General features: G+C 46.5%; 1 protein-coding gene and 1 long non-coding RNA gene across 3 annotated transcripts; one reads left to right on the top strand and one right to left on the bottom strand.

The window, feature by feature from the left end:
• Nucleotides 1-447: 447 nt before the first annotated feature.
• On the top strand, nt 448-27,968 carry LOC141027846 (uncharacterized). 2 transcript variants are annotated; one of them, XR_012189822.1, is made up of 9 exons: nt 448-772; nt 1,211-1,296; nt 1,391-1,594; nt 1,712-1,920; nt 2,001-2,149; nt 2,264-2,332; nt 2,922-3,018; nt 3,824-3,947; nt 27,328-27,968. It is a non-coding gene; the product is annotated as an uncharacterized lncRNA (long non-coding RNA). The 2 variants fall into 2 exon arrangements; XR_012189821.1 differs by lacking the exon at nt 27,328-27,968 and adding an exon at nt 25,988-26,086.
• On the bottom strand, nt 18,069-19,859 carry LOC109780340 (uncharacterized). Its single transcript, XM_020338935.4, has 2 exons — nt 19,319-19,859; nt 18,069-18,407 (listed from the first exon to the last, which is right to left on the bottom strand). The coding sequence occupies exons 1-2, from the start codon at nt 19,509-19,511 to the stop codon at nt 18,286-18,288; spliced, it is 315 nt and encodes a 104-aa protein (XP_020194524.1). The 5' UTR covers nt 19,512-19,859; the 3' UTR covers nt 18,069-18,285.

Raw genomic sequence — 27,968 nt, 5'->3', positions numbered from 1 at the left:
TTGAATCCAAAAATTATAGCGAACCAACCTATGGTCGGATGGTTAGGAGGACAATTGTGGCGCCAGCCCATCAGGGTTTAAGTCCAGGTGCTCCTGGATTTATTTGAGGATTTTTGGCGATACGTGTTCAGTGCGGGGAAACGTTCCCATAGACTACGAGGCGCCTGCGGTGAGACGATATATCGGCTCAGTCTTTCGGAGGTGCTCATAAGAGTAGGGTCTGCGCGCGAGTGTTTATAGGGATGAGTGTATGCCTACGTGTATTCTTAAAAAAATAAATCCAAAAAATATAAAACAAATTTATTTAGGAAACGGAAAAATGTGGAGGGAAGAGAGGCGAATTTATTGTGAGTTGGCGCCCTTGGCTTGAATGGCGTTCAATCAAATCGAAATTAAAAGGAAAATTAGGGAGCCAACAAACCAACCGGAAAAAAGGCCCATCGCGTCAACTCCTCCTTCCCCGCATCGCACTCAGCCCAAATCAAAGCCTTTCTTCCCTTGTCACCACCCACAGGCACAGCCAGCCGCCATCGCCACCGCACCCATCCTCCTCTTCTCTGCCCATCCCCGGCCGCGCCGCTCCTTCTCAACCCAGCGACGACGGCGGCCGATCTACCTCGATCTCCACCTCCACGCATCCATGGAGGAGGCATCGAACCCTAGCCCTGTTGGGTCACCGGCGTGGCGCTGGATCCTCGCCCCGAGATTCCTCCGTTGTGCGGCCGGACGGAGCAGCAGCGACCACGGCGAGGACCATCGTCCTCCCTCTTCAGTACGTCTCTCTCTCTCTCTCTCTCTCTCTCTCTCTCTCTCTGTGTGTGTGTGTGTGTGTGTGTGTGTGTGTGTGTGTGTGTGCAAGGCTGGGTCATCCGTTTTGCTCGTGTACAAATCCTGTACATGATATGCTTAAAAAACATTTCAGACCTTGACAGTACGCTGTACCCGGTGAAGAACATCCCGTCAGGGTACTGACTGATCGATTGATAAGTAGGATTTGTATGGATTCAGATCAACAACAACAGCGGCAGCAGAGTTTTCATTTTCAGTTTCAGGCAAGGTAGGCAGGCAGGTGCCTGATCGATGGAGGCGTACAGTAAACAGTGAAACGCATAAATGGAAAAGTATTTACATCTCCCACGTTTATGCACAAAGAGATGGCCTGCTGTTTGTGTATGCTGGATTTTGACTAATTCACTGTCCGGTGGTCCAGATTATATATGGCCAGAAGCTCGGCGTCAACGATAGCTCACCGTCATCCTCTGCAAGCACTCAAGCAGCACCATGGCCTGGCTGCAGGTGCATATGATTTAATTAGGCAGTAAAGTCCCTTTCTTTTTTGTTTGTTTGTCTCTAGTCTGACCATGTATGCCACTTGTCATTATTGACGCAGGCCGTCAGGTCGGTTAGCAATTCGACTACAATGGTTTCCATGGGTACTGCCTGCCGGATGCTCGCCCTGAGACCCCTCCTCGTCTCCTCTGTTGTGCGACCGAAAGGAGCCGCATCTGGCGTGGGACATTGTTTGGCGTCGCAGTATGCCCTGTCCGAGGCATGTCGTTGGGAACCGGCCTGGGCCATGAGGGCAGCAAGTAAGGCGAGGACCAGTGCCCTCCCACCTTGCTACCTCCCTCACCCTCTCAGGCTGATTTCAATCTCACGCCATCTTGCTCGAGTACAAATCAAGTACATGATATGCTTATTTCTTTTTCAGACCTTGATGGTGCGCTATACCCGGTGAAGTACATCCAGTCAGGTCAGGGTCCTGACTGCTTGAGTGAGAAGTAGGATTGGATTCAGAGCCAGAACAGCAGCCGCAAGAGAGTTTTCAGACAAGGTAGGTAGGTGCCTGACAGGAGCATCTATCTGCAGCTTTGCGTCCTCCTCTAAAAGCACTGAAGCACAACCATGGCCGGGCTGCGGGTGCGTATATGCAACAAAGGCCGCTTCTTTTGTTTGCTTATAGTTTTGACCTTGTATGTCTCTTGCGATCCTTGATGCAGGCTGTCGGGTAGCAATTCATGGGTACTGCCTCCTGCTGCCCTCTCTTGCGATCCTTGATTTCCATGGGTACTGCCTCCTGCGATCCTTGATTTCTATGGGTACTGCCTCCTGCGGGTTGTATGTCTCTTGCGATCCTTGATTTCCATGGGTACTGCCTCCTGCTGCCCTCTCTCCAAACCAGCTACCTTTTTCTTGTTTTGTCAGTAATCCAGGGGAAAGTTTCTGGAATGCTAGGTTATTAAACTTCTCATTTGTTTTATAGCTTCGTTCATGGATGGCTGGCTTAGAGAAAGCTCACTCCGACGCTTTCCCCGCGGCGTCTCTGGCATAGGTAAGCCACCTCGGTTGCTATCATCGGCTTTCTCTTATACTCTGCACGCCCACGGCCATCTAGTGGTGGTAAGAGTTCCACATGGCTTGAGTTATGTGACCTGCACACATGAAACCTTCCATAGAAGTTCCACACTGCACACTGATAAGTTCAATTGAGAATGTGTGTTTAGTTGCCAAAGTATGAAATCTCTGAAACACTTGCTAAACATTGGGTAAATGTCTTGCTGTTGATTATGGTCTCTTTTCACCAAGTGTTGCCTTTTACTACAAATGGTCTCTTGCATGCTAATGTTCACTGTTAGATGATCAATCCAGATGTATGGGTGCTTCATTGGGGCCAAGCAATATGAATTATTGATCTGTGATGTTATGTGATGCAACCTTTGTGCTTCTTGTGATTTTTCATACTCCCTCTGATTCAAATTATTTGACGCAGCTCTAGTACAACTTATATACTAGACTTGTGTCAATTAATTTAAATGGGAGGGAGTACAATAATCAGTGTTACTGTTCAAGTGGATTTAGCCATGAAGTGCTCATTTAGCTATAATTTTTATTTAATAGTGATATGATTATTTGATTCCTAGGTGCAGAACTCCATGACTTGTTTATGAGCATCTAGCAGCTGTTCTCTCCCCAGGCGATGGCAGTGAGTTAACTGCGCCACCACCGCCTCTCCTCCAGGTAACTACTCGGTCTCCTCCCTACTTTACCCAATGTTCTTTGGTGCCTAGCTATTGTTCTGACTTCTGAGGCCGGGCTGTGATCCTAGTGTTCGAGCCATGGCGATTTGTAGCGTAGGGTTTGGTTTGTGGGGTTATCTTCTGCCCATGCATAGCTTTTGTGATAGTGGTTGCAGCAATAATGTCTATCTGTGGTGTTTGTCCACCCATTTGAACACTGCCCTGTTTTTTTTGTTCATGATTTTTTGTTGCATAACTAAGCAGTTCAATGTGCTCTACATTACTGGAAGTACAGATATAGTCCAAACATGCAATTCTAATTTGCCAAGAATCATACTACGGCACATTTTAGAATGAATGGCAACTTAAAGATTGGTCTTACCTTATTTATTCCTTCTATTGGCATGTAATTAGCAGGAATATTAGATTTTCACTAAGTCTATCATCTGATTGTAACTTGCCAAATAGCATATTTAATTCCTTCATTTTCCATGTAGCACTTGCTGAACATTGGACAAATGTCTTGTTGTTGACTATGGTCTCTTTTCACCAAGTGCTGCTTTTTTCTGCAAATGATCTCTTGCATGCAAATGGTCACTGTTAGATGATAAATCCTGATGTATCGGTGCTTTATTGGGGCCTAAAACAACGTGAATTCTTGATCTGTGATGTTATGTGATGCCAACAGGGCAACCTATGTGCTTCTTGTGATTGTCTTACAATAATCAGTGTCACCCTTCTAGTGGATTTAGCCGTGAAGTGCCGATTTAGCTGTAATTTTTATTCATTGGTTATTTCATTCCTAGGGTTCTTGTATGTGCGGAACTCCATGACTTGTCGATGAGCATCTAGCAGCAGTTCTCCCCCATGCGATGGCATTGAGTTCACCTTGCCGCAACCACCTCCACCTCTCCTTCGACTGTGATTCAGGTAACTGCTCAGTCTCCTCCTTACTTTTGGTTTGTGGGGTTATCTTCTGGTAATACATGCTTTTGTGATAGTGGTTGTAACAATAATTTCTCATTCTTGTGTTTGCCCAGCCAGATGAACAGTGCCATGTTATTGTTTCATTCATAATCTTGTGCTGTGTGACTAAGTAGTTCAATGAACTCTAAATTTACTAGAAGTCCAAGCATCTAAATCTAATTTGCCAATAACAATACCATGACAAATTCTACTATGATTAGCGCCTTAAAGATACATGTTTACCTTATTTATTCCTTTCATTGGCATGTAATCAACATGAGTTTTTGATTTTCACTGAATCTATTATCTGATTGTAACTTGCTAAGAGCATATTTAATACTAGGACACAATAACACTATATGAATATATTTTCCATACCAATCTTCACTCTGGACACTTGGCCCAGATACATTTTTCCATACTATATCGATGCTTGTCGTTGAGAGAGTGTATGCCTTGGCCCAGATACCTTTGACAGAATCAGTAAGAAGCCAGAGGTTTGTGGATATATTGTTAGCCAAGTCTTTCTCCATCTGAACCAAACATAGGATGTCATTGGGCGTGAAAATACGTCTTCCCAACACTTCCTTTTGTAACTCGCCACCTAGTCCAGTTGGGCCTTTCAGTGACGCCTTCCATTCCTCACTCTTGAGATCAAGACGGACTATACAGTCCTCGTACGCTAAGGACGTCGAAAGAAAGTGCATAACACCATTGACCGTGACTGTCCGGTAATAGAGGCTCGGCAGTGTGGTTGAGGGAGACGGCACCTGCCTCCACTTGGTGGCGGCATCTTTCAAGGTCAGAACCATCCAAGCCTTGTGAGGACCGTTGCCCATGAGGTGGACCAACTTGTACGTGCCGAATGGGACGGCACAACCAATATTGAAGGTGAAGTCCACTCTATCGCATAACTCTGCGGTCATCGTCATCACGCTCCCAGTCGCCGGATTGATCAGGTTGACGGCAACAATGCCATTGGAAAGGTTAAAATCGACGGTGACACAGACTGGGCCGTCAGGTCCGGAGCATACCGTTTCAAGGGCACCTACGCTCTTGATCACTCGCACAACTTTGCCATCTGTGTCCATCAACAGTAGGTCGTAACTTTTGCCGTTGGCTTCCTTGCGGCGGGAGCTGGTGGCGAGGAGGAGCTGCGGGTCGGCGTGGGACCCGTGCACGGCGAGGAACGCCGGCCCGGAGATGAGGGCGTTCCATCCCGTCGACACGCACCGGAATCTGCATGCTGACTTCACCGGCACCCATGAGAGTATTTCAGAGATCACATCTTCTGGTAATAAAGGCAGCACCATCCGCGACGTGATGGCAGAGGGCTTTGTGATTTGGTCGAAGACTCCTCTAGCCAAATGCTTGAGCATTGAACCCAAGCGTCGAAAAGGATTCGGATTCGTAGCCGCAGCTGCAGTCGTCTTATTTGTGTACCAACGCTGGGAGCCCATTGGGTTAGGATCTCTTCCCACTGGTTGGTGAACAAACGTGTCCAGTACACCCGGGTGCGAGATGGGCAAGGACTGCACATAGTGGAGCCAACGCAACAGAAAGACATTTGATGGTTTCTCAGCCTGTATTTGCTGAGTTCTGATTGATTTTCTTCTCAGTTCAGTCTGGCGTCGAAAACAGCTCGTGGAATTGACAAATTAGGACAACACACAGCGATTCATTTTCTCCGTTGATTTTGGTCCATTTGGCCACTTTCTTGAAGTTTATTAGCACTTAAATGTCTAAATCCATCTTTTCTATGATCTGCAATTCTGCATAACTAAATACCTTATCTACATAATGGCTTAAACTGACGAACAAACACAATTAGTTCAGCCAAACATGGAGAACTCTAGGATTTTCATTTTTATTCAGGCCAATTAGAAACAAATAGCTTATACTCTCTCAGAAATGAAAATTACGTAAACAACGGGGTGCAGGGACAGATTACGCCAACTGATCAACGGTCCTACAGGGGGGAACCCTCCCCCATCCGAGCTCACCGGTCAATAGTGAATCGGGGCTAGATAGAAAGAGCGATGGGTGTTGTTCTCACCGTGGGTAGGGTTTATAACTCCCCTCCAAGCACCACCAGTGAGCCTGTGCATTCGGCTCCACTATGCATGTCGCTCTAGCGACCGGCGTCGGGGAAGAGAATCTCGGTGCCTCTTCTCTGGCTAGTAGATTAGGTTAGGGGTTTTATTCCTCGCGGGGCGGCGTTTGGGCAGATGGCAGCGCTTCTTCGTCAAGTTGGTCTTTCGGGCTTTGGTCCTCCTCGAGTTCATCCATATGGACGGAATCGACAAAGCTCTGGTGTAAATTTCTGCAGTCTCCTTGGGGCTGTCAGGTTAGGATTTCTCGCCGTCCATGTGCGGCCGGAGTTATGGTGTGGTCCTTAAGGGCACGTGCAGGAAGACTTCCTAACTATCATCAACAAGGTCAGACCAGCTCTGGTAGGGTAGCGGCGACATCCATACATCGACGCCTCGTTCTGGCGGTAGTATTGGTCGTTTGGTAGTCTAAGTATCTCGATGTAATTTTTATTACGTTTAGGATGCTTCGTACTTTTGATGAACTTTTATAAGAGATCTGGATGTCTTTTTTTAAGTTTTCTCAATAAACTTGATCAAAGTTTATTTTATTTGACTTCTCATAAAATTTATTTATGTGCACTAAATTATGGAATGGACAGAGTATGTTTTTGCATAGGGTATTTTTTGCAATGCTATGATGTATATTCTTTTGGAATGTGACGAGGCATTTTTGGGTAGTTATAAGTGCCACATGTTACAAAAAAAGGCAAAAGTTTGGTTCAATCCCGGATATGCCACCGTCCCCTGAATGAATATCACCGAAAAACCTGAAATACATCTAGAAAAGGGCGAACACTTGTGCCAAGACCTGGGTGGGCTAACGGATTACGAGCTCTCGTTTTGTTATGATAAATAATGGAACACGACTCCCCTTTGGGATGCCGATGAAAAAGAAATGAAATTGAGTGATCACTGACAAATTGAGTTTCATTTCTTAAACAAGGACAATAAATCAGATGGAACAAATTGAAAGAAAGCACAAGCATCAAAGAACTTCGAGAAAAACAAAGTTACACAAAATTTCTTAGAACCAGATGTCTGTAGCTCCACTAGTTACACAAATTGAAACAAAACACAAGCAACAATGAGTGCTCTCCGCATCTTTACCTTTTCCCCAAGCCTCCGACAAATTAGGACAAGGCCACAAAACAAATAGAATGGAAGGTCATTTAGCTTGACCATGGGCCTTTGATCGACGCCTTCCATTCCTTACTCTCTAGATTAAAGCGGAGTATGTAGTCTTCGCCCTCAGCCGGTCTGAACGACACGTAAAGAAAGTGCATGACACCATTGATAGTGACAGCTGGGTGCCGGCAATGGTAATGGTTGGTCGTCCATGTGGTTGTGAGAGACCCCGACTGCCTCCACCTGGTGTCGTCTTCTAAGGTGAATACCTTCCATTCTAGGTCAAGATAGTTGCACGTCACGAATCTAAACCACAGTGTGTCAGGCTAGGTACGGATGCATGTGTTAGAATTGTATATGTACGGATGCATGTGTAAATCTAGCCAAATCGAATACAAGTAATTGGATCGGAGGGAGTACATAGTTTCAAAAATCCAGGAACCAATAAAGACAGAGCAGAATGACAATAGACTGTCTTGGTGATATCAGGCAAGAGAAACCAGGTGTTAGAGTAATCGGTGATAAAAACTGACTGTATTTTAGTAAACAAAGATGATAAAATGGATTGAACAAACTGAAAAAAGAAAAGGTCTCGAAACAAAGTTAGTTACATCAAATTCGTTTGAAATAGCCATCTCTGGCTCTTCTCTTCGCGTCTTCATTCTTCACCTTCTTCCAAGCCCCACGACAAACATAAGTTTTAAGACATGAGCAAACTTCCGGTCGCCGGATTGATCACTTTGGCCACAAAACGGCCCCGAGGCTCACAGTAACCGAAGGTGACACAGACTGGGGCGTCGTCACGACCGTAGCAGGTGGTGTGAAAGGCGCCTACACTCTTGTTCACTCGCACCACCTTACCATCCACGTCCAGCAATTGTAGGTCGTAGCTTCTGCGGCCGTCTTCCTTGTGGTGGTAGCTGGTGGCGAGGAGGAGAAGCTGCGGGTCGGTGCGGGACCTGTGCGTGGCGACGAACGCCGGCCCGGAGATGAGGGCGTGCCAACCCCTGGATACGCAGCAGAATCTGCACGCGGACTTCACCGGCAGCCATGAGAGTATTTCGGAGATCAAGTCGTCTGGTAACGACGGCAGCATCGCTGGCGACGCCATGGCAGAAACGGTCGTAGGTTTTGGGATTGGTCGATGCCTCGTGTAGCCATCTGCTCGATATTTAAGCTTGGAGACCCGGCCAGGATGAACATATATAGACATCGCAAAGGATTCGGATTCAAAGCTGCCGCAGCACCGCGGTGTATACCAAGCCTGAAAGCCAAAAAAAAAAAAAAAAACAATCGTGGGCAAGTCTGAAGGCCAATTGGGTTACGACTCTTTCCCGAGTATCTCGGAGATCACATCATCTGGTAACGACGGCAGCATCGTGAGCGCCACGGGATGGTGGAAACTACTCCCTCCGTCTTTTTTTAACATGGGTCTGTATATATAACATCTAGATGTGAGACATCTAATATGATGTCACATCCTGTTTGTGGCCTTTTCATTGACAATTTTCTAGTGCTGTTTTTTTTTGAGGGTGCTGGTTCGTTGTTTTTTTGTTTGATGTTTGTCGAGCCAAGTTTCTCCCGTTGGTGCTAAGCAAGCTAAGTGCGTCTACTTAAGTGCGAAACAAGCTCACATTTTTACGACTGGGCCGGTACACAGCTAGTCTGTTGGTTTGTAGCACACGGGAAAAATCCCTAAGTGCGTTGTTTCGTCTCAGAAAAAAAGGAGAAAAGTTTGCAAGATAAAGGCAGTTAAGAAGGAATCGAACTCCAAAGCTCCAACTACTTAAGGTTACTTCTAGCCACTAGAACAAATGGATGTTCGTGATAATTGATCAGCGCGAATATTTAAGAACTCACTACGCGTCAGATTGAAACCTTTTTGAACTTTTATAAAAAACTGGGAACAATTTATAAGTGCAGAATATTTCTGTAAAAAATGTGAACACTATTTGTAATTCCAAACATTTTTTAAAAACACAAAAAAATTGAAATCTCGGAAAGTTTTTTAGAATGCAATCAATTTTTAAAATTTTGAATATTTTCTTAAACACCAACAGTTCCCCAAAAAACACGAACATATTTTTTTAATTGAGAACCTTTTCGGAAATTCCAGAACATTTTTTGAAAATGTGAACTTTTCCATGAAACATGTTTTTTAATTTATGAACAAATTCTGAAAATGGGAACATATTTTGAACATTCGGAACATTTCAGTCATACAAAATGAACTAGTACGTACTTTGACATGCATGCACATGCAACGCTCATCGAAGGATCAGCTAATGCACGCACCGGTGTGATGACATGCTTCCTTCCCTGTGTATCCTATGCATAATGATAAACTTTCAAATTAAAAAATGATTTGTTGGGTAGTCACGTAGGAGAGGGAGAAAAAAAAGGCGGTCCATATATTTCTTTCTTTCTTTAGTACTAATAAAAGTATTTTACTTTTCTTGTTTGGCATAAAACTGTATCAAACATGTGTGTACAAAATGGACTTGCAAATAGGTGACACATTTGTGTGTCAAAAAGGACGTGGAGCTGGGTTAGAGGGTCGAGAACAAGTTGCAAGTTAATGATGAACATGCAACAACGACCCCCCACAAAAGATAGCTCCCAAACACACGTATAACATACGTTGGTTTGATATTTTATCATCATAAAACACAAAAAGTAAATAAAAAGCCCCCCTCCTAACAAGTTCTGTGCCGAGGGTGCACTTGTAACTAGGGAAAAAAATAGGTCAGGTCGAGTTGCCTGTCAATGGTGGACTTGGAACCGAGACAAAAAATGGTAGGGCTGAGCGAGTTGCGCATCAAGGGTCGACTTGCAACTGGAGCGAAACAAGCTATGAGTCCAGTTGCGAGTCAAGGGTGGACTTGCAACTGGGATGAAAAACAAAAACACATGCTCCAGTTGCAGGTCGAGGGTGGGCTCGCAAGTCTGACAACTGCGAGCCCAGTTGCGAGTCATTGATCGACTTGCAACTAGGATGAGACAAACTACACGCCCAGTTGCGTGTCAATGATGGACGTGCAACTGGGATGAAAAACAAAAACACACATGCTCCGGTTGCGAGTCGAGGGTGGGCTTGCAACTCAGACAACTATGAGCCCAGTTGCAAGTCAACGGTGGACTTGCACCTGGGACAACTACGAAACTACGAACCCAATTGCGAGTCAATGACCGACTTGCAACTAGGATGAGACAACATACACGCCCAGTTGCGTGTCAATGATGGACCTGCAACTGGGATAAAAAACAAAAACACATGCTCCGATTGCGAGTCGAGGGTGGGCTTGCAACTCAGACAACTATGAGCCCAGTTGCAAGTCAACGGTGGACTTGCACCTGGGACAACTACGAAACTACGAACCCAATTGCGAGTCAATGACCGACTTGCAACTAGGATGAGACAACATACACGCCCAGTTGCGTGTCAATGATGGACGTGCAACTGGGATGAAAAACAAAAACACACATGCTCCGGTTGCGAGTCGAGGGTGGGCTTGCAACTCAGACAACTATGAGCCCAGTTGCAAGTCAACGGTGGACTTGCACCTGGGACAACTACGAAACTACGAACCCAATTGCGAGTCATTGATCGACTTGCAACTAGGATGAGACAAACTACACGCCCAGTTGCGTGTCAATGATGGACCTGCAACTGGGATAAAAAACAAAAACACATGCTCCGATTGCGAGTCGAGGGTGGGCTTGCAACTCAGACAACTATGAGCCCAGTTGCAAGTCAACGGTGGACTTGCACCTGGGACAACTACGAAACTACGAACCCAATTGCGAGTCAATGACCGACTTGCAACTAGGATGAGACAACATACACGCCCAGTTGCGTGTCAATGATGGACCTGCAACTGGGATAAAAAACAAAAACACATGCTCCGATTGCGAGTCGAGGGTGGGCTTGCAACTCAGACAACTATGAGCCCAGTTGCAAGTCAACGGTGGACTTGCACCTGGGACAACTACGAAACTACGAACCCAATTGCGAGTCAATGACCGACTTGCAACTAGGATGAGACAACATACACGCCCAGTTGCGTGTCAATGATGGACCTGCAACTGGGATAAAAAACAAAAACACATGCTCCGATTGCGAGTCGAGGGTGGGCTTGCAACTCAGACAACTATGAGCCCAGTTGCAAGTCAACGGTGGACTTGCACCTGGGACAACTACGAAACTACGAACCCAATTGCGAGTCAATGACCGACTTGCAACTAGGATGAGACAACATACACGCCCAGTTGCGTGTCAATGATGGACCTGCAACTGGGATAAAAAACAAAAACACATGCTCCGATTGCGAGTCGAGGGTGGGCTTGCAACTCAGACAACTATGAGCCCAGTTGCAAGTCAACGGTGGACTTGCACCTGGGACAACTACGAAACTACGAACCCAATTGCGAGTCAATGACCGACTTGCAACTAGGATGAGACAACATACACGCCCAGTTGCGTGTCAATGATGGACCTGCAACTGGGATAAAAAACAAAAACACATGCTCCGATTGCGAGTCGAGGGTGGGCTTGCAACTCAGACAACTATGAGCCCAGTTGCAAGTCAACGGTGGACTTGCACCTGGGACAACTACGAAACTACGAACCCAATTGCGAGTCAATGACCGACTTGCAACTAGGATGAGACAACATACACGCCCAGTTGCGTGTCAATGATGGACCTGCAACTGGGATAAAAAACAAAAACACATGCTCCGATTGCGAGTCGAGGGTGGGCTTGCAACTCAGACAACTATGAGCCCAGTTGCAAGTCAACGGTGGACTTGCACCTGGGACAACTACGAAACTACGAACCCAATTGCGAGTCAATGACCGACTTGCAACTAGGATGAGACAACATACACGCCCAGTTGCGTGTCAATGATGGACCTGCAACTGGGATAAAAAACAAAAACACATGCTCCGATTGCGAGTCGAGGGTGGGCTTGCAACTCAGACAACTATGAGCCCAGTTGCAAGTCAACGGTGGACTTGCACCTGGGAAAACTACGAAACTACGAACCCAATTGCGAGTCAATGACCGACTTGCAACTAGGATGAGACAACATACACGCCCAGTTGCGTGTCAATGATGGACCTGCAACTGGGATAAAAAACAAAAACACATGCTCCGATTGCGAGTCGAGGGTGGGCTTGCAACTCAGACAACTATGAGCCCAGTTGCAAGTCAACGGTGGACTTGCACCTGGGACAACTACGAAACTACGAACCCAATTGCGAGTCAATGACCGACTTGCAACTAGGATGAGACAACATACACGCCCAGTTGCGTGTCAATGATGGACCTGCAACTGGGATAAAAAACAAAAACACATGCTCCGATTGCGAGTCGAGGGTGGGCTTGCAACTCAGACAACTATGAGCCCAGTTGCAAGTCAACGGTGGACTTGCACCTGGGACAACTACGAAACTACGAACCCAATTGCGAGTCAATGACCGACTTGCAACTAGGATGAGACAACATACACGCCCAGTTGCGTGTCAATGATGGACCTGCAACTGGGATAAAAAACAAAAACACATGCTCCGATTGCGAGTCGAGGGTGGGCTTGCAACTCGGACAACTATGAGCCCAGTTGCGAGTCAATGGTGGACTTGCACCTGGGACAATTACGAAACTACGAGCCCAGTTGCGAGTCAAGGGTCGATTTGTAACTAGGATGAGACAATATACACGCCCAGTTGCATGTCAATGATGGACCTGTAACTGGGATGAAAAATAAAAACACATGCGCCGGTTTTGCGAGTCGAGGCTGCGCTTGCAACTCGGACAACTATGAGCCCAGTTGCAAGTCAAGGATGGACTTGCAACCGGGACGACTAGGAAACTACGAGATCAGTTGCGAGTTGAGGCTGCGCTTGCAACTCGGACAACTATGAGCCCGGTTGCAAGTCAAGGATGGACTTGCAACCGGGACAACTACGAAACTACGAGACCAGTTGTGAGTTAAGGGTCGACTTGCAACTACGATGAGGCCTAGTTGCGCATCAATGATGGACCTGCAACTGGAATGAAAAACAAAAAATGCATACTCAAGTTGCGAGTTGAGGGCGTACTTGCACATGGGACAACTACAAAACTATGAACCCAGTTTTGAGTCAATGATCGACTTGTAACTAGGATGAAACAAACTACAGGCCAGTTGCATGTCAAGGGTGGATCTATAATTAGGATGAAAAATAAAACACACGTGCAAAATAATAGGGGTCAAAGGTCGGTCAGTGAGAATATGGGGGATAAGCTTCATAATCAAGCCCCCCAAACGATGACATATATGGGCCCATGTGAAAATAAATGCGAGAACACGACAACACAAAACAAACGGGAGAAGAGGACGCACCACAAAAACGAACAAGTTGACACGACATGCATGATCGAGTCTGTGCGAACATGATCGAAATGGGACCCAAGACCACGCCGCGAAAATGGCCCAACAAAAGATACACGTGCAAGCAAAGTCGACAAGTAGATACCAAACACACAACGCGACACAGAGCACGCGTGATAAAGTAACCCGCAATCAAGATTTGCATGAAATTTAAAGCGAACATATGACAGTGAAAACAATTTCATGAATTTTAAACGAATAAATGAAGAATAAAAAATAAAAAAGGTGAAAATAAAAATAAAAATAAAAATAAAAACAAAAAATGATGAATTTAAAATTGTCCATAATTTAAAACAAATAATGAAACAGAAAAAACAAAACGAAAACGAACAAAAAACGAATACTAGAAGTCAAATGGGAGTTTAGAAGAAAAAAAAAATAGAACAACCAGAACTGAATGATGGCACATACTCGTGAAAAGAAAATAGAAAAACAAGACGACCTCGCCCTAGCAACAACCTTCAGGAGGACAGACTTGTGGCAAAAAGAAAAGGAGCACAGACTTGTGCAACCCAACAACGGCCCGACCGTGCACTAAGCAACGACCTGGACATAGGCTGCACGCGAGACAAGGCGCCGCCAGCGAGCGCAGCAACCAGACCATCATGTTTTGCACGAATATTAAAGACAGACGAATGGCTCTGGACTTAGATATGAGATAGTTATTTCATAGCAAATCTGTTTTGGCATTAGTATAGTGTCAAAAATCATCTTACATTATGAAACAGAGGGAATAGAAACGACGTGCGTAGTCGTGTTGGAACTTGCAAGGCATCTACTCGGTATTTACTGTTGGAGAGCCGGACACCGTGGACGACCACGAGAAGGATTCATAATCGAAGCCGTATCAGTAAAGTTACTAAGCTTCCATGAATTGGAGCGCTCAGCGAGATTGCAGGTTGAGTTTTGCTTCGTTTCACGCCGGTGGTCTTGTTTTCTGCCTACACGGCTCGTTTTGTTTTTATTTTTTAGAATTTTTTTCATTTATATCATGAATCAGTACAAAATAGTTGACCCTTACAAGCACACTGAAACGCAAACACAAAGGACCATGCCACCTAAAGTATTCTAAGACAACCATAACACAAGAAGATCTCTGAAGCCCTGTGTCATCATCCCTGAAGAAGACCCTGCAGTAGAAGGATCTGCAACCAGTCGCAAGCAGGTCATCATCTTCGACCACGGTACAATTGCCGTCACGCTGCTTCCTCCTTTCTTGACACCAGCGCTGAGAGGGTATGGGCATCAATCCAACACACGTGCAACAGTCGTCGCCATCTTTGGCTTTGAGTACCGCGAAAAGTGTCCCTTCCGGAAGGAAGAGAATTCGAGTCATCCGACCGGTCCAGCACCGCGGCCGAGCCATCCGCCCGGACAAAACAGGATCTCCCACCAGCATCAGCGCAGAGGAAGGAGAAGAACAGCAACAGCAAATCATACCAACAAGGAAGAAGAAGGGTCTTCGTCTCCCTGCATCCATCGCCCATCTGAGGACCCAAACGGCCAGTGTCGATGGACCTCCAGCCACCATAGCCCGCGACGTCGACGAGATCCGGGATCCCCAACCCCGATGGCTCCTAGACGAAGGCAAAAGCCTCGCCTGACCGCGAACGGAGCCCGGAGAAAATTATTCCGACGCGACACCACCGCAACGGCCTCGGCAGCGTCTCCCTCAACCCTAACCCTACCACACACCCACCTAGCGAACAGACTCGAGTTTCCCCCTCCCTCCCGCCGCCGGAGCGGCCGACGGAGAGAGGGAACCGGCGGCGTCACCGACGGCGCGCAAGGGAACCCTCATCGCCTCATGCGATCCTGCGGTGGTGTAGTTGTTGATGGCCCCGACCACGCACACGTCCTTGTTCCCCTTGGTGTCGTGGCAGTCCCCTGCCCAAAATCAAAATCAGTAGGAGCCACGGCTCGTTTCGGTTGGCTTGTAGAGTTACCTGCGTTTTATTTACTGGGCCACGCACGTCAGGGTTAGGCTTCGATGTGGACCCCGTGGCACTCCACGAAACCGACGTTCCGGTCTGGTGAAAATCTTGACGCCGCTTGAGAGACGAAGGCCAGCGATTCAGAGGAGGTGGTGAGGGCTTCGGTGGTCGACGGCGGCGCCGCCTCCCGGCGACCAGGGTGAGTCCTCTATCTCCTTCTCCCCCGACCACCTAGGGTTAATGTTACGAGCGACCACGCGCCGGAGATGGTCGCTGTTGTTTGCATCCCTGCGCCACCAAGCGCTCGTGCGCTGCCGCTGCTCGGGCTCGTGTGCCGTCGTTGCTGTGTGCGCTGCCCCAGCTGAAGTGGCCGTCCCGGGAAGCTACCGCTCCATGTCCGGACGAAAAAAGAAGTCTGGAATCCATTGGGTGATTTACCACGGAGAAACTGAATCAAAGATGGTGACCGGAACAATCTCTTTATACCGACGGTAAGCAAACCGGTCCAATACACTGTGATGGAAATATACGCATGCTAAATAACACAATTAAGCAGGGCAAGCTGCTGGGCAGCACGGCTACATTCATAATAGTTCAAGGAACCCAAGAACCAACTGTCAGACACAAGCAGCAGGACATCAAACTGTCTTGGTGACATCACGGCTACTATACAACATGCAGTAGCCAAGTGTGTAACAGGCTGGTAGCTTAACATAATCACACAATTAACATTATTTATTATCAAAAACATTGCAGTGGATTGATAAAACTAAAATAAAGCATTAGCAACAAGATTTCGGATAGAACAAAGTGATATTCCTCTGAGGGGGTCGTCTCTAGCTCCACTCTCTGTGTCTCTAACGAACAGAACTCTTAAGACAAGGCTACACAAGCTCGGTTCAAATGCCAAAAACAACATTATCTTACATCAGACAAACCACTCTAAGTTCAAGTCGCAAAGACAAACATCGCTATGAAAATCTCTCGGAAACTTCATGAAGTGTGTGCTTGTAGCAGTAAGGGGATCGTAAACCTGTAGCATCCGGGTTTTCGTGGGCCTATGATAGCCATAGAATAACAACTTTCCACCATCGCGCATCACCCTCAAAGGCCGATATAAAACGGTGGTCGGAGTCATGGAGACCGTGTATGCTTTGACCCAGGTACCTTTGTCGAAGTTAGTTAGAAGCCATAGGTTTGTGCATGTATTGTTGGTAACAAAATGTTCCTCCAGCTGAACCAAGCAGAGGGTGTCATTGAGCCTGACAATACCTTCCGTCGTTACCCGCTTTTGAAACCGGTCACCTAGCCTTGTTGGGCCTTCAAGCGATGCCTTCCATTCTTCGCTCTCGAGATCAAGGCGAAGTATAAGATTCTCATACAGCGGCAACCTACGTGACGTGTAAAGAAAGTGCATGACACCATTGACCGTGACCATGAAATTCTGATAATAGTAGTTAGACAGTTTGGCTGCTGGAGACCTCGTCTGCCTCCACTTGGCGTCATCTCCCAAAGTGAGAACCTTCCAAGACTTGTAATCAAAGTGGACAACCTTGTACACGCCAGACGGGGCGGCACAACCAATGTTGAAGAGGAAGAACTCTTGGTTCTCCAACTCAACGGTCGCCATTATTAGAACACTCCCGGTAGCCGGATTGATCACATTGACGTCAAAAACGTCACGACGACCACGAAAATCGCGGGTGACGCAGACCGGGCCGTCAAGGCCATGGCAAACCGTCCAAAGGGCACCAACACTCTTGATCACTCTCACGACACTGCCTTCCTCGTCAAACAGCCGCAAGTCGCGGCCCTCGTTGCTGGCCTCCTTGCCCGAGGAGCTGGTGGCAAGGAGGAGGTGCGGCTCGACCCGGGACTTGTGCGCGGCGAGGAACGCTGGGCTGGAGACGACGGCATGCCACCCCCTGGACAACGACGGCATGCAACGCTGGGCTGGAGACGACGGCATGCCACCCCCTGGACAAGCACCGGAATCTGCAGACGGACTTCACCGGCGTCCATGAGAGTATTTCGGAGATCAGGTCGTCTGGTAAACACGTCAGCATCGTCGGCGGCAGAGACATCCGTAGGTTTTGTTATCGGTAAATAAAAACACTCAGATCGTGGAGCCATCTGCACGATATTTATGCCTGGAAGAGGGGGCCGCAATGTGCCCAGAAATCGAGAAGGGCTCGGAGTCGCGTTGTATACCAGCTTTTTTTTTCTCTTTGGTTGTATTATCAACTCTAGAAACACATTGGGTTACGATATTTTACTGATCGGTAAACAACCCAGCCCAGTACACACTCGAGTGCAAGCAACATGGATAAACTTTATGAAACGGTCCTCCTGCTAGATAGATATCCCACTAAAACAAGACAAGCTTATCTGAAAAAATAAGGCCGCAGTGTTTCGTGACACACGTGTGACACTTATTATTTGGGTTTAATAGTCCGAAGAACCAATAGACAGAGCAGCATCACAACAAACTGTCTTGGTGATATCGACAAGAGAAGCCCTTTCATCAATATATATAATCACACAATTAACAAGCTATCAGGTGAAACTACCATATCGTCGTGGTCTCTCATTATTTTAGTTGTTTGTTATATGTACAACTACTACTACAATCTATAAGGGTTTAAAGAAAAAGAAAAACATGTTCACATTTTTATAGGAAGGGATGAGACGGTCCAACCAGGTTCAGCCACTGCTGCTTCAGATGGGAGGGATGTTGGCAAAAGAGAAGCCCTGGTACCCTTTGTAAGCATAATACGCTACTCTTGTGTAGTAGAATCCAGGGATGAACATCACTACGCCCAGCACTGTGAAGAAAATCCCTGTATCCAGAAAAACAGAGACGTACATCATCAACAGCTAGAGATATTGGAGATATTGAGAGATCGGTACTCTGGAACAAGCTAACAACTAAACACTCATGCACCCTGAAAGTATCTTCAAACTGCAACAACCGTCCGTAAGTACGTATGCTATTAGCCCTTCCTTGCAAAGTGAAGTTGTATGCATCAGGCGCTTGCCAACATTGTGCAAAAGGACTTGACATATCTACGGATTGAAACAAACAAAAATGCCTCTTCAGAACTTCCTAACGCTTTGCTACATGTGGGCTTTGGCACACTGCTGGGATTGAGTGCCAATAAGCATGGCATAAGTTTGTAATATCAATTCCGTTCGTACATGATTCCGCATTTATAATCGGTAGAGATGGTCTTCGATTTCAATTATGAAACAGATATCCTTGACTGCTACACATAGTGGAGCCAACAAAAGAGAAAGATATTTGATGGTTTCTCAGCCCATACTTGTCCTGAGTTCTGGTTGATTTTCTTCTCAGTTCACTCTGACGTCCAAAACAGCTCAGGGGGTTAACAAATTACTGCAACACACAGCGATCTTCGTAGATTTTAGTTCATTTGGCCAGTTTCTCAAAATTGATTAGCACAAACATGTCTGAATCTCTCTTTTCTACTATCTGCAATTCTGCATAACAAGATACCTTATCTACAGACTGGCTTAAACTAACAGACAAACAGAATTAGTTCAGCCAGATCCAGGATGTTCGATTTTTATTCAGGCAATCATTACAAATGAATACTCTCTGAAATGCAAGTATAAATAACAGGGTGCAGGGCTAGGAGCCCCTCCCTCCATGAGTTCCCCAGTTCATCACCAAACAAAGCAACTGCAAATCCTAATCGGAGGTAGACAGAGAGACGGATGTTGGCCTCACCGTGGGAGCGGTCGCCGCCGACGCGGTGGGCGGCCATGACGAGGCCGGCGACGACGCCGAGCGCGCCGAACGCGAGCAGCGCGGCGGCGAAGGCGATCTCCTTGACCGGCGCGCCGCGCGGCCGGTCCCCCGCCGCGCCGCCCACCAGGTCGTCCTCGTCGGTGATGGAGAAGGCGTGGTCCACGTACGCCATCCCGCTGCAGGCCGGTCGAGCGCCGCCGCCGCCGCCGCCGCCACCACCACAGTCCACAGACGGAGGGGGTTGCGCTGCCTCACCTGTGCCGCCTCAAGATCTGGACGTGCGGGGGCGGGATTGGGGGAGACCTGGAGAGGTGGTGGCGTCGGGTGAGAGGGAAGGAGGAGGAAGCTTGCGGCGCGGGCAAAGGCGGCGGGGAAGGGGAAGCGGTGGCGCGGTCGCCTCTGCCGGCCGTTGCGGGGTCGCGGTCGCGCCTGTGGATTTGGACGCCTTCTTTTTCCGTTTCGCTTTCTCCCTATGGTTTGTCTACTCGATTACTAGTTCATTCAGATGAATGGGCAAAACGTTAACAGAGGATGGGTTTAGAAAATGCTAAATAGCTTCTTTTTTGTTTTCCCACCGGAAAAGCTTGCACACATAAAAAAAGTTCAGAAATGATAAATGCCAAAAGTTCGGGATCTGCCCATGGCAAATCGAGCGTTTTTATGGCAATTTTAGTTGAGATGACGATGACAAATTTAATTGACAAGCACGGCGATTTTCTGGCAAAAAGTAAGCTGAGGGCGAAATTGCCATGCTTCCAAACTAGATTTACCATCCCTCGCGTATATAAATTGCCAAAAGAAAAACATTTGATTTTCCATGGACAAATCCCCAATGTTCGGGAGTTATCGGAGTCCAAAATTTTGTGAAATAAAAATGTTTAGCGTCCGCTCGTCATTGATGACATTCTCTACGGATGGATACTTATGGTTCGCTCATCAATAGTGTTACCATGGACGGAAGACTAATATATGCCCATAAGTGAAAACTCATACAGTCGACATGAAAGATGTCATCATAGATGGATCTGTGATACCTGTCAGTGGTGACATGTATCCCAAGCCAGCAAATGTTGCTTGCTAGCTCAATTCCTGAGAAACTACACTAGCACAGCAACCCTCACGGTCTGAGAAAGTACATTTCATACAATAGAACATTTCATATGCATTACAAATACATTTCATATACATATTCATCAATGGTAGAAATGTAGATGCATATTTACCTTGTTGCCACTTAGCACTTGCAACCTTCACTAGTTAGTATTCTCAAGAAGACATAGCATGTGAACTTTACAGACTTTCACTTGAAGTAAAATCATAGTCATGTAGTGACTATATAAAGACAAGTTATATCCACCAAAAGTAACTTAGCAGCTTCATAATGTAAATGTATAAATTGTATAAATATGAACTACGTAGTCATCACGGTATTAAGTGTTGGTGAACATAGCATGCAATTTCAAAAAAATTCCTACGATCACGCAAGATCTATCTAGGAGATGCATAGCAATGAGAGGGAAGAGTGTGTCCACGTACCCTCGTAGACCGAAAGCGGAAGCGTTAGGTTAACGCGGTTGATGTAGTCGAACGTCTTCACGATCCAATCGATCCAAGTACCGAAAGTACGGCACCTACGAGTTCAGCGCACGTTCAGCTCGATGACGTCCCTCGAACTCTTGATCCAACAGAGGTTCGAGAGAGTTCCGTCAGCACAACGGCATGGTGATGGTGATGTGATCTGCGCAGGGCTTCGCCTAAGCACTACGACGCTATGACCGGAGGAGTAAACTGTGGAGGGGGCACCGCACACGGCTAAGAGAACAATTGATGTGTCTTTGGGGTGCCCCCCGCCCCCGTATATAAAGGAGGGGAGGAGGAGGTGGCCGGCCCTTGGGGTGGCGCGCCATGGCGGGGGAGTCCTACTAGGACTCCACTCCTAGTAGGATTCGCCCCCCTTCCTTCCAACGGAGAGGGGAAAGGGGAAAGAGGGGGAGAGGGAGAAGGAAATGGGGGACGCGCCCCCACCCCTTGTCCAATTCGGATTGGGTAGGGGGGGGGGCACCACCTCCTGTGGCCTGCGTCCCTCTCTCCACTATGGCCCATGAGGCCCATTAACTTTCCCGGGGGGTTCCGGTAACCTCCCGGTACTCCGAAAAATCCCCGAACTTCTTTGGAACCATTCTGGTGTCCGTATATAACCTTTCAATATATCAATCTTTACCTCTCGACCATTTCGAGACTCCACGTCATGTCGTGATCTCATTCGGGACTCCGAACAAACTTCGGTCACCAAAACACACAACTCATAATACAAATCGTCATCGAACGTTAAGCGTACGGACCCTACGGGTTCGAGAACTATGTAGACATGACCGAGACACATCTCCGGTCAATAACCAATAGCGGAACCTGGATGCTCATATTGGTTCCTACATATTCTACGAAGATCTTTATCGGTCAAACCGCATAACAACATACGTCATTCCCTTTGTCATCGGTATGTTACTTGCCCGAGATTCGATCGTCGGTATCATCATACCTAGTTCAATCTCGTTACCAGCAAGTCTCTTTACTCGTTCCGTAATGCATCATCCCGCAACTAACTCATTAGTCACATTGCTTACAAGTCTTATAGTGATGTGCATTACCGAGAGGGCCCAGAGATACCTCTCCGATACACGGAGTGACAAATCCTAATCTTGATCTATGCCAACCCAACAAACACCTTCGGAGACACCTGTAGAGCATCTTTATAGTCACCCAGTTACGTTGTGACGTTTGATAGCACACAAGATGTTCCTCCGGTATTCAGGAGTTGCATAATCTCATAGTCAAAGGAACATGTATAAGTCATGAAGAAAGCAATAGCAATAAAACTAAACGATCATAATGCTAAGCTAACGGATGGGTCTTGTCCATCACATCATTCTCTAATGATGTGATCCCGTTCATCAAATGACAACACATGTTTATTGTCAGGAAACTTAACCATCTTTGATTAACGAGCTAGTCAAGTAGAGGCATACTAGGGACACTCTGTTTTGTCTATGTATTCACACATGTACTAAGTTTCCGGTTAATACAATTCTAGCATGAATAATAAACATTTATCATGATATAAGGAAATATAAATAACAACTTTATTATTGCCTCTAGGGCATATTTCCTTCATTAAGTTTCTTCAATGCAATGTCTTAGGACATCATGTGGATTGGTCCCTTGGCACTGACCGGACCCTTGCCGACTATGCTTAGGGCGGCGGGGGTAGATGGATGTTATCGTAGAAGGATCGATGGGACTTATCACTTTCTGTTGGGCTCATAACCATTGTTGAAATTAATCCAAATGTGTCATAATTACCAAGTACTCCCTCCGTTCCAGAATATAAGGTGTATTGATTTTCGTGCAAGTCAACCATTTGAATGTTTGACCAAGATTATAGAATAAAATTACAACATCTGTAATACCTAAGAGACAAAATATGAAATTACTTATCATGATGATAAAATGATAAAGATTTCTTATTGTGGATATTGATACATTTTTCTAAACTCAGTCAAACGCGCACTCGTTTGACTTTTCAAAAAACAAATACACCTTATATAAAGGAGCGGAGGGATATGATTTAACGCTTTAATTTTGCAACACCTTTGGAGACTATTTTTGTTATGTCTAAAGGGCTTGCGCTTCCCGCACAAAAGAAAGAAAAGGATACGTTTGTGACCAACATGTGGTATATGTTTGTGAATGGGTATCATGAATAAGGCAACCATTACAAGAACTAAAAATTGTGAGCTCTTCCATGGTTAGCTGGTCTCTCTAACATATCAATGTTAAGACGGATTTTAGTAAACTCAAAGTTTTCTAAATAAGAACATTGTGTTATTCTATGACTAGCTCAGTGTAACGCCCCGGATCCGATACGCCAGGTGTCTGCGAGTTATTCGCCGTCCTTGCCTTGTCATCTGCTTGCGTGTTGCTTTTTGCCATGTCATCATATGCATTGCATCATCATGTTTTTCAAAACTTGCATCCGAGCATTTTCCCCGTTGTTTGTTTTGGAATCCGGCACTCCCACCTCCTCCGGCGCACCCCTCTTGTTTCTTTTCGTGAGCGGGCGTTGAACGTTCTCGGAATGGACCGAGGCTTGCCAAGTGGCCTTGGTATACCACCGGTAGACCACTTGTCAAGTTTCGTGCCATTTGGAGGTCGTTTGATGCTCCAACGGTTAACCGGGTAACCGCAAAGTCCGTTCGTGTGTTGCAGCAAAACCCCCCTTCAAACAGCCCCAAAACCCCTCTAAGTCTCCGCCATGCTCTCGGTCGTTCGATCACGATCGCGTGGGCGAAAACCGCACCCTGTTTGGACTCTCCTAGCTCCCTCTACCTATATAAACACCTCCCCCGTCCAAAATCGCAGTCCAAACCCTAAATTTCCTCCCTCACCACACCGGACATGTCCGACCCGCCGCCGGACGCCTGCGCCGCCGCGCCCGGCGAATGCGCTCGCGCCACGTCACCCCGCGCCTCCTCTCTCTCCTCCCCGCCGCCGCGGCCCGCGGAGCCCATCTGGGCCCGCGCGAGCCCGCCGCGCCGCCGCCTGGCCCGAGCGCCTCGCCTCCCTCCTCCCGCAGTCCCGCACCGGCCTGCCCCGCCGCCTCGCCGCGCAGCCGCCCGGTCGCCGGCGCCCCTCGTCGCCGTTCCTGCGGGCCCGCGCCCACCGAAGCCCGCCGGCCGTCGCCGCGGCTGCCCCGCCGCTCGTCGCCCTCTCCTCCACCTCCTCCCGTCGCCACGCCGGTCACCGGGAGCAGCAGCTCCGGCGAGAGCCACGGCGAGCCCCGAGCCCATGCGCCCGATCCCGATGCAGTCAACGCCGAGCGGTTGACCTCTCCCCCTCTGTTTTTTCCTGTCCCGACTAATTCCATATTATGTTGCATACTTCATCATGGCATAACTCTCTTCATATAGCTCCGTTTCGTGCGTGTGATATATCAAAATGTTCTTCTCGTGATGCTCTTCATTTTGTTCCATTGAACCATGTTCATTTGAGTCCATCTTGATGCCCAAATCTCTGGTGCAAGAGTGCTAGTTGCTGTTAACTGCTGTTACTTATCAGAACTTGGTGATTTGTTATTTTTGTTGCATTTAATCTGTGCATCTTATGAGCATGAGCTCTACATATGTTTTGATTTATGCCATGCCATCTTTACAGAGGTGTATGCCATGTATTTTTGTGATCTCTGTGGTGACTAGCACAAGCATGCAAACTAGGCTTCGTAATGTTTCTGATTTCAGAGAGTGATTTTACCAAGTCTGTGACTGCTGTTATTTTGTTTCTATGTATCCATGTGGCTACAGAGGGATCCATATTTATTTTGGAGATGTTCAGTAAGGATGTTTTGTAGATATTGTTGTAATTGATCCATCCATGCCCTTGTTTGCAATTATGGAGTGCCATAGCATGACTCAATCTTGCTCTACTTTTGCTATAAAATGTTCCTGGCAGATTGTTTACGTGTTATTCAATTTTGCGAAGGTTGTTGTAGTTTATTCATACATGCTATGTAATTGCTCTTACCATGGATAGCTTCATAAACATGCCATCTTGCTGTAGGTATGCTTTTTGTGTCATGTATTGATTTGTGATGAGTGCATCAAGCTCACAAATATGCCTTCATATTATTGTTTCTGCCATGCTCTGTTTTCTGCTAAGTCTGAAACCTGTTAACGAAACTTGCTATGTTTACATGGTTGCCATCATATCTTCGGGTCCTTTTTAGCTTATGGTCAGTAAGGGACTTTTGTCATATGCATTTATTAGAATACTGCCATGCCTTGTTTTTCCATGTTAAGTTCCTGTAGCTTGTTCATTTCGTGCTCTGAACATTGCTACCTGATGCTGTTTCTGCCATGTCCAGTAATTTCACCAAGTCTGTGAACTGTTATTATTTGCAATCTTGCTATGTCCTTTTGAGCATGTTTTAGTGATTTCTGGGGATAGCTCAGTGTTCATGTTTTGTCATGCTTTACTTGTACATCATGTCCATGCCTTTTGTTTTCATGTTGAGTTGCTGTAGCATATTGTTTTGATGCTTGCATTATGCCTAGTTGCTGTTTTGGACAGATTGTTGCTATGTCTTGTTTGGAGTGTATGTGTTGCACCGTTGCTCCGTTTCGAGCATGCTCTATATGAAACTTGCTTAGATTTGCATGTAGTTTCATATTATCATGTTGCATCCTTGTTTTGAGGTATTTGCTTGATGTTTGTATGCATTTTGCATCAATGCCATGTTTAACTTGTTTTGCTCATATCTTCTAGGCCGTAGCTCCGAATCTAATGAACTTTATATGTAACTTGACTAGAATTTCGTGTAGATCATCATGGTGCTCTTTAACTTGCTGTTTAACAACTTCAACTTAATGCTTGTTCAGTTCTGGACCAATTTCAAAATTTGCATATGAGGACTTACCGGAATTGTTATATGTTGTTTCCGGCCTCATTTAAACTTGCCTTGATGTGTTGTTCTTGTATGCATCATCTCTCGTCATGAGTAGCTTCATATAGCCTTGTCATGCATCATACTTGGTTGAGCATCATGCCTTGTTCATGTGTGGTGTGTTTACCTTGTTGTGTGCTTCTTCTCGATAGTTCCCGTGTCGTTGCGATCGTGAGGATTCGTTCGTCTTCGTGGCTTCATCTTCTTCATGGATTCGTTCTTCTTCCTAGCGGGATTTCAGGCAAGATGACCGTCACCTTAGATCTCATTACTATCATTGCTATGCTAGTTACTTCGTTCCATCGCTATGCTGCGCTACCTATTCACTTGCTCTTCAAGCCTCCCAAATTGCCATGAACCTCTAACCTTTGTCACCCTTCCTAGCAAACCGTTGTTTGGCTATGTTACCGCTTTGCTCAGCCCCTCTTATAGCGTTGCTAGTTGCAGGTGAAGATGAAGATTGCTCCATGTTGGATTACGTTTATGTTGAGATATCACAATATCTCTTATATTATTAATGCATCTATATACTTGGTAAAGGGTGGAAGGCTCGGCCTTATGCCTGGTGTTTTGTTCCACTCTTGCCGCCCTAGTTTCCGTCATACCGGTGTTATGTTCCTTGATTTTGCGTCCCTCACGCGGTTGGGTGATTTATGGGACCCCCTTGACAGTTCGCTTTGAATAAAACTCTTCCAGCAAGGCCCAACCTTGGTTTTACATTTGCCTCACCTAGCCTTTTCCCTTGGGAGTCGCGCTCTCGAGGGTCATCTTTATTTACCCCCCCCCCCCGGGCCAGTGCTCCTCTGAGTGTTGGTCCAAACTAGAGCCCTTTGCAGCGCCACCTCGGGAAAACTTGAGGTCTGGTTTTAGTTGTACGGACTGCTCATCCGGTGTGCCCCGAGAACGAGATATGTGCAGCTCCTATCGGGATTTGTCGGCACATTCGGGCGGCTTTGCTGGTCTTGTTTTACCATTGTCGAAATGTCTTGTAAACCGGGATTCCGAGACTGATCGGGTCTTCCTGGGAGAAGGTTTATCCTTCGTTGACCGTGAGAGCTTATAATGGGCTAAGTTGGGACACCCCTGCAGGGTATTATCTTTCGAAAGCCGTGCCCGCGGTTATGTGGCAGATGGGAATTTGTTAATATCCGGTTGTAGAGAACTTGACACTTGACTTAACTAAAACGCATCAACCGCGTGTGTAGCCATGATGGTCTCTTCTCGGCGGAGTTCGGGAAGTGAACACGGTTTCTGGGTTATGTTTGACGTAAGTAGGAGTTCAGGATCACTTCTTGATCATTGTTAGTTTCATGACCGTTCCTTTGCTTCTCTTCTCGCTCTCATTTGCGTAAGTTAGCCACCATACATTGCTTAGACGCTGCTGCAACCTCACCACCTTATCCATTCCTTTCCCATTAAGCTTTGCTAGTCTTGATACCCATGGTAATGGAATTGCTGGGTCCTCGTGGCTCACAGTTTACTACAACACCAGTTGCAGGTACAGGTTTTGCGATGATCATGATGCGAGAGCGATGTTTACCTGTTTTTGGAGTTCTCTTCTGCTTCTTCTTCGATCAGGGGATAGGTTCCAGGTCGGCAGCCTGGGCTAGCAGGGTGGATGTCGTTTGAGCTTCGGTTTGTGTTTCATCCGTAGCCGGATGTTGATCTTATGTATGATGTATTGTTGTATTCTTGCGGCATTTGTATGCCTTGTATGTATCCCCATATATTATGTAATGTTGATGTAATGATATCCACCTTGCAAAAGCGTTTCAATATGCGGTTCTATCCTTGTTGGGACCTTCGAGTCTCTTTAGGATAGTATCGCATATTGGGCGTGACACTCAGTCCATATGTGAGGGCTTTCATGTAAAGGCAAGAGGAGTTATGGAATGTTATGCCTAGGGGTGAAATCGGAGCGGATTAAGTACAATAGTGCTGATATATTTCATATATTTTTGAGATTCAAAAGAAGGGTGGATAACACGTGGATGTAGATTCGAATATCGGATTTCGTCAAACTTGGACGTTGTGCGGTAAAGAATCGGACTTGGATAAAAAGACGAGAATATACAACATGCTTTGAACTAAACTATACATAAAAAATGAGCAAGTATTAATTCTTATACATGT

This window comes from Aegilops tauschii, chromosome 7, assembly GCF_002575655.3.
Source record: "Aegilops tauschii subsp. strangulata cultivar AL8/78 chromosome 7, Aet v6.0, whole genome shotgun sequence".
NCBI lineage: Eukaryota > Viridiplantae > Streptophyta > Magnoliopsida > Poales > Poaceae > Aegilops > Aegilops tauschii.
Note: the sequence above shows the minus strand (reverse complement) of the source record. Positions and strands in the feature narration are given on the sequence as shown.